This window comes from Anomaloglossus baeobatrachus, chromosome 5 (assembly GCF_048569485.1).
Source record: "Anomaloglossus baeobatrachus isolate aAnoBae1 chromosome 5, aAnoBae1.hap1, whole genome shotgun sequence".
In the NCBI taxonomy this organism is placed as follows: Eukaryota; Metazoa; Chordata; class Amphibia; order Anura; family Aromobatidae; genus Anomaloglossus; species Anomaloglossus baeobatrachus.
Window position 1 is genome coordinate 291367910 of NC_134357.1, and position 11475 is coordinate 291379384.

An 11475-nucleotide genomic window follows, 5' to 3' on the forward strand; every position below is an offset into this window, starting at 1 on the left:
GCTTTACTACTGAGCAGCCCTGGGGATGATACCGTGTTTCCCCGAAAGTAGGACCCCCCCGAAAGTAAGACAGGGTGGGGGTTACGGGGGGGGTCCTTCAATGTAAGGCCTCCCCCGAATGTAAGGCAGGGTTGGGGGGCCAGTGTGACATGTAAGGCCCTTACCTTTGGGCCGCCGCTGTCCCCCATTGGGTCCCCAGGCTCCAGAGGTGTCCTCAGGTGCAGCTGGGCGGGTCCAGCGCTCATGGGGTTAACTCGCCGTGTTAACCCCGCAATCCGCCCAGCTCATTGGCCGCCCCTGCTCCCCACGTCACCGCCGGCCCCCGGCTCGAGCGCTGATTGGCCCAGCAGCTCGGGCTGTAATTGGCCGCCCCAGCCCCACGTCACCGCCGGCCTCCGGCTCGAGCGCTGATTGGCCCAGCAGCTCGGGCTGTAATTGGCCGCCCCAGCCCCACATCACCGCCGGCCTCCGGCTCGAGCGCTGATTGGCCCAGCAGCTCGGGCTGTAATTGGCCGCCCCAGCCCCACGTCACCGCTGTTTCCCTGCTGATTGGCACAGCGTTCCCTGCAGCACAGGCCTTCCGCACCGCAGAGGAAAACGTCCACCATTTAAAAACCAAGTAGGGAAACATGTACTGTATAGGGTATGGGGCTGTGTGCAGTGGGATACGGCACTGTTATGGGGCTGTGCCGTATCCCACTGCACTGTTATGGGGCTGTGTGCAGTGGGATACGGCACAGCCCCATAACAGTGCCGTGTCCCACTGCACACAGCCCCATACCCCATAACAGTGCCGTATCCCACTGCACACAGCCCCATACCCCATAACAGTGCCGTATCCCACTGCACACAGCCCCATACCCCATAACAGTGCCGTATCCCACTGCACACATCCCCATACCCCATAACAGTGCCGTATCCCACTGCACTGTTATGGGGTATGGGGCTGTGTGCAGTGGGATACGGCACAGCCCTATACCCCATAACATTAAAATTGTCATTTTTTTTCGGCTAATGTAAGACCTCCCCTGAAAGTAAGACAGGGTGGGACTTTTTGGGGTAAAATTAATGTAAGACAGGGTCTTACTTTCGGGGAAACACGATATTAATGGAGGCCATTTTCCGTCCTGCGCAGCACAGCACATGAGAAATTATCAGGATTCTGTCAGTAACAATACGGCAGATCTAAGTACACGAAGATTTACGGTAGCCGCCATCTTATAGAAAGCGTGCAGCACAGGGGCGGGGCTAGCTGGAACCACCCAATGAGGTAGTCCTGCGTGTGCTTCCGAGCCCAGGATTGGCTGTGTATGGAGGTGGGGCACCGAGTGGTCTCATAGGCTAGCCCCCGCCATTTTGTAGCAGACGGAGGCGGTTATAAGACAAGGGAGGCGGCTGCGCTCGGTCCTATTCACGTGTAGACATTGCATGAGGCCGGTGCTTCACACCCGATTCTCACCTTAGTTAGGACACTTTAAACCGCCACCACGGCAGATATGAGCTATGGCCGGCCCCCACCTGACGTGGAGGGCATGACTTCGCTCAAGGTAGACAACCTGACGTACCGCACGTCCCCGGAGACGCTCCGCCGCGTGTTCGAGAAGTACGGCCGGGTCGGAGACGTGTACATCCCGCGGGACCGCTACACCAAGGAGAGCCGCGGCTTCGCCTTCGTTCGCTTCCACGACAAGCGCGACGCGGAGGACGCAATGGACGCCATGGACGGGGCCGTGCTTGATGGCAGGGAGCTGCGGGTGCAGATGGCGCGGTATGGCCGCCCCCCGGACTCCCACCACAGCCGCCGGGGACCACCACCTAGGAGGTACGGAGACTACGGCCGCCGTAGCAGGAGGTGAGTGCCTCGTGGGAGAACTGCAAGTCCCAGCATGTCTCCGTAGGCGGAGGAGGCTGCCTCGTGACTTGTTAGCTGTAATCCCTGCAGTAGGCGCCATTCTTGGCTCTAGACGAGGCCTCAGGGCTCCATGCGGACAGCAAGATGGCGCCGACGTGTCCGTTTTGCCGCCGCCTGCGCGCGCCAAAATATCTGGTCACGTGACTAGCGCTGTGCACTAGCTAATGATGGAGGACAATGGCTTCTCCACCTCCTCTTAGGCGCCGATGGAATGGCAGTGGGATAGGAGGCCCTGGGGTGGGGAGGGGGGCAGGAGGCCGTGGGGTGGGGGGAGAGGGGCAAGAGGCCGTGGGGGGAGAGGGGCAAGAGGCCGTGGGGTGGGGGGAGAGGGGCAAGAGGCCGTGGGGGGGAGAGGGGCAAGAGGCCGTGGGGGGGAGAGGGGCAAGAGGCCGTGGGGGGGAGAGGGGCAAGAGGCCGTGGGGGGGAGAGGGGCAAGAGGCCGTGGGGGGGAGAGGGGCAAGAGGCCGTGGGGTGGGGGAGAGGGGCAAGAGGCCGTGGGGTGGGGGAGAGGGGCAAGAGGCCGTGGGGTGGGGGGGAGAGGGGCAAGAGGCCGTGGGGTGGGGGAAGAGGGGCAAGAGGCCGTGGGGTGGGGGGGAGAGGGGCAAGAGGCCGTGGGGTGGGGGGGAGAGGGGCAAGAGGCCGTGGGGTGGGGGGAGAGGGGCAAGAGGCCGTGGGGTGGGGGAAGAGGGGCAAGAGGCCGTGAGATGGGGTGGGGGGAGAGGGGCGGTGGGATAGGAGGCCCTGGAGAGGGGCGGTGGGATAGGAGGCCCTGGGGTGGGGAGAGGGGCGGTGGGATAGGAGGCCCTGGGGTGGGGCGGTGGGATAGGAGGCCCTGGGGTGGGGCGGTGGGATAGGAGGCCCTGGGGTGGGGAGAGGGGCATTGGGATAGGAGGCTCTGGGGAGGGGCAGTGGGATAGGAGGCTCTGAGATAGGAGGCTGTGATGGGAAGAGGGGCAGTGGGATATGAAGCTCTGGGGAGAGGGGCAGTGGGATAAGAGGCTCTGTGATGGGGGAGGGGTAGTGGGATAGGCTCTTGGGGGCCAGTGGGATAGGAGGCTTTGTGATGGGGGGGCAGTGGGATAGGAGGCTGGGGGGGGGGCAGTGGGATAGGAGGCTCTGGGGGGAGGGGCAGTGGGATAGGAGGCTCTGATGGGAAGGGGGGAGAGGGGCAGTGGGATAGGAGGCTCTGTGATGGGAAGGGGGGGTGAGGGGCAGTGGGATAGGAGGCTCTGATGGGGAGGGGCAGTGGGATAGGAGGCTTTGGGGGAGGGGCAGTGAGATAGAAGTCTCTGGGGGGAGAGGGGCAGTGGGATAGAAGTCTCTGGGGGGAGAGGGGCAGTGGGATAGGAGGCTGAGATGTAAAGCACCTGGGGGGTGGTTTAATATAAAAGCTTACAAATCTGCCAGTCAATATAACCTAATGCTTTGTAAGACCCATCTAGCTTGTGGAGACAGGTTTTCTGAAGTCTCAATGTTCTCAGAACTCGGAGCTGAAGATCCCCTGCTGAAGTGTTGTGCAAACGTGAAAACTGCTGCTGCATTCTTAATGACCTCCAGAGATGGTGCCTTCAGCCCTCCTAGAATGGAGCACCAGTGTGTGATCGACTCTGCACCATTCAGCCGGGGATCTTCATACCCTGGTTCTTGATTTGTTGGGGCTACAGCAATCGGGAAGTTACCCCACCCCACTGATAAAACTTTGAAATCTCAGATATGGGGCCCCTGAGAATTATTATTTATTTTTATAGCGCCATTTATTCCATGGCGCTTTACAAGTGAAAGGGTATGCGTACAACAATCATTAACAGTACAAAACAGACTGGTACAGGAGGAGAGAGGACTCTGCCCGCGAGGGCTCACAGTCTACAGGGAATGGGTGATGGTACAATAGGTGAGAATAAGCACATTTGTTTTTCTTAATCATTTACAAAAGTGGATACAAATTTGTAATTGATTTCTGCTCTGAATCTAATACTGTGAATGCAGCTTGCCATTGGCTTGGCTGCCTGTAGAAGCGTTGTTGCACCCTGTGGTACATGGGCTTTAGGCTCTAATTGTCACAGCAGAAGCTGCAAATACACGACTTTTCTTTATTTATTCCAGCCCAAGGAGAAGACGACGCAGCCGGTCCAGAAGCAAGAGTCGCTCGAGGTCTCGTAGCCGCTCACGTTACAGCCGCTCCAAGTCCAGATCCCGCACCAGATCCCGATCCCGCTCCAGCTCAAAGTCTCGTTCTGCCGGAGGTCAAAGTCCAAGTCTTCCTCGGTGTCCAGATCACGGTCTCGCTCCAGGTCCCGATCTAGGGCGAAGACTACGCCCCCACCAAAGAACTCAAAGTCCAAGTCCAAGTCAAAGTCCAGATCAAGATCACCAACTCCACCCCCCAAGTCCCCAGTGGAGGAAGAGGGTGCTGCTTAGATTGGAGGTAAAGTGTGCTGCCTGGAGTCAGGGTGGGCTGTCATATCGGCTAGTTAGTCCTCCTCAGACAAGGTTTGTATGTTGCCAGGATTTGATGTAGGTAGCGGGGGATGTGCTTTTATAATGTCTGAATGTTTAAACCAATATCTGCATTTTCCCCTCAAAGCTGCGGGCTCCAGTTGCTTAAGGAGTAGTGAGCTGTATTGCAGATATTAAGTGCTTTTCCTGATCCTCCAGAGAGCAGTTTCTGTGGGCGTAAAATGGAGCAGGTTTGTGGCTGTTGTTAAAGATGCACTATCCTGGAAGGCTCTGGGCCCACGAGGGTAAAGGGGCATTTCAGCTGACTTTACATGGCACGGCCTTAACGTCACGTAGAAGTAGGTTATTCCTTTACACACCTCTTGGCAGGAGGACCCCTGACTGACTCTCCCTGGATAAGGAGCATTTTGGGCTACCTCTTTCAAGGATAGTGTGTCTTTAATTTTTAACTGTTTGGTCTTTCAGCTGTGATTCAAGACTACTGACAAATGCTTCTTCTAACCCCAAACCCACATAAGAAAAGATCTCCAGCCTACATACAGTTCACTTTCCATTTATCAAGTAGTGATGTATTACTAGAAATGATTGCTTACTGATCAGAGGGGGCTGACTGATCCTCTTCAGACCCCCAGCTGTGCAGGGCACTATAGCCCTGTTTACTGACTGTACTTTCACACTTGCGTTATTTTTTTGGTGCAATCCGCTGTCTTGGGAAACAGCAGAATCCGTTAACGGATTCCGCTGTTTCCCATAGACTTGCATTGATGACGGATTGTGCCAAAAGTATCTGCGTTGCTTCATTGGCCGACGCTCCGTTGCTTCCGCCGAGTGGAAGCAACGCTGAATGTAACGTTAATTGCTTGCGTCAGCGGATTCCGTTGCTTCCGTTAAAATATTTAATGTTTCCCTATGGTAGCGGATTCCGGTACTAAGTGCTTAACAACGGAATCCGCTGCTGGATTCCACTAATTTCTACTGAGCATGCCCAGAATGAAAAAAAACAGAGCCAACGGATTCCGTTAGACGGTTGCAACGGTCCGTTATTTCACAGGAATCAGCTAACCAGATTACTGTGAAATAACGGATCCGTTGCATCCGTTGACACCACAAAAATAACGGATGAGTCAAAACGACGCAGCAACAGACCCAGCGGATTTGTGAAACTAGCCTTACATGGAAGCTGGGTGACAGTGCTGGAGGTTGGCCCCCCTCCGATCATACAGGGATAAGAGGCCATCACTATCGTGGGAATAACCCTCGAAACACTGACTCCCCCCTGTCCAGATCAGGGGAGGACGTGTCTGGTAACTTACATTTCTACATGTGTGTGCAGTATAGAAGGCTGATGTAATCTTCTGATGCTCATACATGTCTTTTTTCCTCACAACCTCTAGAGTCATCTTAAAGGAATCACCCCGCCGGACGTGTCTGGGATGATCACTGTACAGTAGATGTACAGCCCTTGGAATTGTGCACGGAGCAAGCAAACAGCCTTCCGAAAAGGTGGTTATCTGTATGATTTGTCTTTTCTACCCTTTTACCCATTTAAGTTGCACCTCGTTCAGCAGACTTTTACTTTATGTGCCATTTTGTTGCTATTCAGTTTTCTTGTAATTTAGTGACCGACAACAGATTTCATTGTTGACTTGGATGTTTGAGGTAAAATGTTGCTGTTCGGCAGTCTCGGCCCCATCGTGGGCTACCATGTAATGTTTTGTCAATGCCTCCGCTTGGACATAAGAAGCTTAATTTCTGAATATTAATTTCATGTATGTAACTGCATATTTTGGGGGGGGTACCAGAATGAAATTGTATAAAGTGTTAATGTAACGAGGGCGTGTTCATTGACCACAACTCTAATCTTTTCTCTTGTGTATTTTTGTGCACTAGGCGCAGTTGTGTAGCAGTTGAGTATTGCTGGTTAGCTGTTAAGGTGGCGTGTTGCAGTGCAGAGTGCTTGGCTGTTTCCTGTTTTCTCCTGATTGCTCCTGTGTAACGCAGAAAACAAATGGCTGTCCAGTTTGTTAGAATTGCTGACAACTGCACGTCCAGTCGCCCGGGCCTTGCATAAAATAACGGAGCAGTGAGCACATCTGATGATAAACACTTTATTTTACAGAACATGGTAAATTTGAGCATTTTTATGATGTCCTGCAGGTGTCATTCCTTTTTGTATGTACTGATATCTGGCTCTAATCTGTACTATAACCACTGTTTATGTAGTTAATAAACTTTTTTTCTTTATAAAAGCCTAGACATTTATTGTATCTTGCATGACCATGTGTTGGCAATTAAATCTATCATGGTAAGTGGTCTTTAAGGCTAGTTTCACACATTCGGCTTTTTGCCGGATTGGTAGATCTGGCGCACCTCAGTACAGTGTGATACAGTACAATGGCAGTGCGGCAACGTCCGGGTCACATGACAGCATGTGACCAGAGCTTGTAGCGCTACCATTGTACTGTATCACACTGTACTGTAGTGCGCCAGATCTACCAATCCGGCAAAAAGCCGAATGTGTGAAACTAGCCTTAGGCTTCCAGATCTTACATAGCAATGCTCTATTACATTTGTGAAGACACTTATTAGGTATGGGTTATTTCTGAATGAGCTGCTCCTTTAAGAAATCATGGAACATTGTCCCTCTGTCATTTTATATTACTAATAGAAGTATTAGATAGGTGCAACTTCAAGGTAACTCTTCAATGTAATCTGTCATCAGGTTTTTGCTAACTCATCCCAGAGCAACATAATGTAGGCAGAGTTCCTGAATCCAAGCATGTATCACAGGTTTACAGGGTGCTGTGGTTCTGTTTTTTGGCTTGGTATTCAGCAAAGCTGAGAAAGCTGCCCCCACCCACACCAGGCTCTCTATGTACAATGTCTATAGATAGTGAGGAGTTGCTAATCAGAGGAGGCAGGAGTGACTACCAGGCACAAGGCAATGTAGTCCAAGCAATAAGGTTGTGGTGCTAAAACAATCATTGCAAGAAAACAGCAGACAGCTTGATAATTGTGTTTTAACCCCCTACAGCATGCTGTCTTCAGAATGCATGGTAAAAAAAAATGACAATTTTCCTCTAATGCCCCATGACAATGTATGTTATGGGATGTATTGGGGACTTGAGTGGTCTCTGAAGCAAAACATCTGCCTCTAAAACAGCAGGGATCAGCATTCCCATCAAATGCTGCTGTGATCAGCCTCACAGGTCAAAATACAAAAGGTTAAAAAAAATCAATGTGTTTAAGCAAAGTCCAATTTAAAAATTAACCAGATCTGTATAAAGTTTTAGGCTATGTGCGCACGTGTGCGCTCTGCACCGCACCTAAAAGGTGCGCTTCAGAGCGCAGCTGAAAAGCTCCGTTCTGAATCGCATGGTGCCGGTAGAGAACGTGCGCTCTGCATGCAGCTCCTGCCATAGACAGAGCAGGGGCTGCCGGCAAAGCGCACGGAAGAAGTGACATGTCACTTCTTAGAACGCGCGCTTCAGGCAGCAGCCGAAGCGCTGCACTCTAAGACGCCACGTGCGCACGGCCCCTGCACAATCTCCATAGATTACGCAGGGGACGCATGCAGTTACGCTGTGCTACAAAGCGCAGTGTAACTGCATGAATTACGCACACGTGCGCACATAGCCTTAAAGACAAACAAAACAGCTGCCAGAGTTGGTTTTCTGGTTTGTTGCTGTAACTCCACAAATAAATGCAAGATACCCCAAAATAGTATTAGGCACCACACACATGAACCCTCGTTCAATTCAATTGGCTGACACGCAAAGTTAAAGAATCTGTCAGCAGGTTTTTTGCTTTGTAAGACAGCATGCTGCAAGGGTTAAAACATAGAATTCAGGGCTGCCTGTCTTGTCACAGTCTGATCTATTTATTTGCTATGTCTAAGCAGCAGGACCCTTATTGCAGAGCTACAGTCGCCACATGCCAGTGTGACACCTTACTGTGAATGTTCAATCTATCCAGAGCCTGGTGTGTGCGGGGAAGCTCTCAGCTCTGCTGGATGGCTCTGAGAAATTCTGCTTCAGAATTGCTACAGCCAGTAACTAAGTCAGTGTTCACCAACTCCAGGCCCACAAACCGTGCATGGTCTCATGGTTTCCTATTAATTTTATAGGTGAGAATTCAAACAGCAATGCTAAGGAAATCCTGAAAACGTGCACTGTTGGTGGGAAACACTGATCTAAGTGATACATAGTTGGATTCAGGGGCTCTTTGCCTACATTAGGTTGCTCTCAGGTAATAAGCTGCTGTCAGATTCCTGTAAGCTTCCCCCCCCTCTCTCCACCATTTAAAGGGATCTTGTCATGTAAAGAAAATCTACCTGCAGATATAGGATTAATAGCGCTCTGACACCATTCGGCTGCCGCTGTGAGCTCTGCTGCTGGGAGGATATGATATTTTCCAGCTGTCAGTGGCAAGGTGTGGTTACAGCTGCTAATGACTGAAAGCATGCATTGCTTGCTAGAAGAAATAAAGTTCCTTTTCTTCGGCGCTCCATTGGGAGACCCAGACGATTGTTTAGCACTGCCTCCGGAGGCCACACAAAGCATTACACTAAAAAGTGTAAGGCCCCTCCCCTTCTGGCTATACACCCCCAGTGGGATCACTGGCTCACCAGTTTTCTGCTTTGTGCGAAGGAGGTCAGACATCCACGCATAGCTCCACTGTTTAGTCAGCAGCAGCTGCTGACTATGTCGGATGGAAGAAAAGAGGGCCCATACTAGGGCCCCCAGCATGCTCCCTTCTCACCCCACTTTATGTCGGCGGTGTTTGTTAAGGTTGAGGTACCCATTGCGGGTACGGAGGCTGGAGCCCACATGCTGTTTTCCTTCCCCATCCCCCTGAGGGGCTCTGAGGAAGTGGGATCTTACCGGCCCACAAGCCCTGAGGCCGGGCTCCATCCACAGACCCATGGAACCTGCTGGATACGGAGCTGGGTACCGTTCAGGGACAAGGCCCTGCGACATTAAGGTACTCTGTGTCCCCGTATGTACAGGCCGCGCACACTCCAGACTTGCTGGGTGTGCTAGTGCGCCGGGGACAGTAGTGCTGCGCGCTGGGGTTATAGTCACTACAGTTTTTCTGTGTGACTTTATATGTTGGGGACTGCCGCGCCGGCCGCCCCTAGGCGGCGGCGCAACTGCGACTTGTAGTGCGCCGGGGACTTAGCGACGACCGTGCTTTTACGACGGCGTCGCTTATAAATTTAGTCCCCGGCTTCTGCGGCCTAGCTCCGCTTCGTTCCCGCCCCCACCCTGTCAATCAGGGCAAGGGAGAGACGCTGTACCATTCATCAGCGCCGAGGGCTGGAGCCTTATTTACATGCTCCAGCCCTCTCACTGAGCACAGTGGGACGCAGGTTTCCCGCTCTTCGTCTGCACACGCCCAGGGCCCGCCCCTCTCCATAGGACGCCGGCAGCCATTCCTACATGCAGTCTGGCTGGAGAACGGACACAGGCTCTGGGAGACCCAGACAAGGGATTTCTGGCGACCACACACCCGCGTTAAGCGGGCGGTAAGCAGCACTTAAGTGCTGGCCCCACTAGTGCCACAGTGTTATATTTGTTTACTTTTTTCTCTGTACCATATATATATATATATATATATATATATATATATATATATATATATATATATATATATATATATATATATATATATATATATATATATATATATATATATATATATATATATATATTTTGCACTGTAAGGTCGCTTCTTGGCTGTATACCCCAATTGCTCTGAGATGACGACAACATGTCATCTGCAAAACGCAAGGGTGCCAAGACACAGGCTGTGAGCGCTACTTGTGCCGCTTGTGGGGCTAATCTACCGGCAGGTTACAATGACCCCCATTGTGTGCAATGTTCGGTCCCTGTGCCACTTCGTCAGCCGGAGTCTATGGTGGTAGTGGCCCAGGCAGAGTCGCCGGTGAACCCTGTCCCGGTGACGGGGACAGAGTTTGCAGTTTTTGCTGACAGGATGTCTGTCACTATGACAAAGATCCTAGAGACCTTGCAGGCCAGGCCAGTTACTCAGTCCATGGACAATGCTGCGGCACTGTTCCCCGGTCCCCCTCAGTTGGAGTTAATCCGTGCTTCAAGGGGGTCCCAGGCATCTCAGCTTGACGGCTCTGATTCAGATGACAGTCCCAGACAGCCTAAGCGTGCTCGCTGGGAGAGACCCTCCACGTCATCACGCGGATCAGGGTCTCAGCGAGAAGAGTCTCTACATGATGAGACAGAGGGGGATCAGGAGTCTAATCCTGAAACCGCTCTCAATCTGGATACTCCTGATGGTGACGCCATGGTAAATGACCTTATAGGGGCCATCAATAGTCTATTGGAAATTTCTCCCCCCTGCCCCTTCTGCAGAGGAGGCAGCTGCACAGCAGGAGAAGTTCCATTTCAGGTATCCCAAGCCTAAACTGAGTACTTTTCTGGACCACGCTGACTTCAGAGAATCGGTCCAGAAACACCATGCTTGCCCAGATAAGCGTTTCTCCAAACGTCTTAAGGATACACGTTATCCCTTTCCCCCTGACGTGGTCAAACGCTGGACCCAGTGTCCAAAGGTGGACCCCCCAATCTCCAGGCTTGCGGCTAGATCCATAGTTGCAGTGGAAGATGGGGCTTCACTTAAAGATGCCAATGACAGACAGATGGACCTTTGGTTAAAGTCTGTCTATGAAGCTATCGGCGCGTCGTTTGCTCCAGCATTCGCGGCCGTGTGGGCACTCCAAGCTATTTCAGCTGGCTTGGCACAGGTGGACTCTATCATATGTCCAGCAGTGCCACGAGTAGCGTCCCTAACCTCGCAAATGTCTGCGTTTGCGACTTACGCTATCAACGCTGTCCTGGACTCCACGAGCCGTACCTCTATTGCGTCTGCCAACTCGGTTGTCTTGCGCAGAGCCTTGTGGTTAAAAGAATGGAAAGCGGATTCTGCTTCCAAAAAATGTTTAACCAGCTTGCCACTATCTGTAGATAGACTGTTTGGTGAACAATTGGCTGAAATCATTAAGCAATCCAAGGGTAAGGACTCCTCCTTACCCCAGCCCAGATCAAGCAAACCTCAACAGAGGAAGTGGC

The 11475-nt window shown here is 52.1% G+C and overlaps 1 protein-coding gene across 1 annotated transcript; it reads left to right on the forward strand.

Moving 5' to 3' along the window:
- The first annotated feature begins 1347 nt into the window (after positions 1–1347).
- SRSF2 (serine and arginine rich splicing factor 2) lies at positions 1348–6618 on the forward strand. Its single transcript, XM_075349553.1, is given in 4 exon segments — positions 1348–1852; positions 4016–4146; positions 4149–4337; positions 5764–6618. Coding segments are annotated over 3 exon segments (669 nt in total). The 5' UTR covers positions 1348–1496; the 3' UTR covers positions 4331–4337; positions 5764–6618.
- Positions 6619–11475: the final 4857 nt, after the last annotated feature.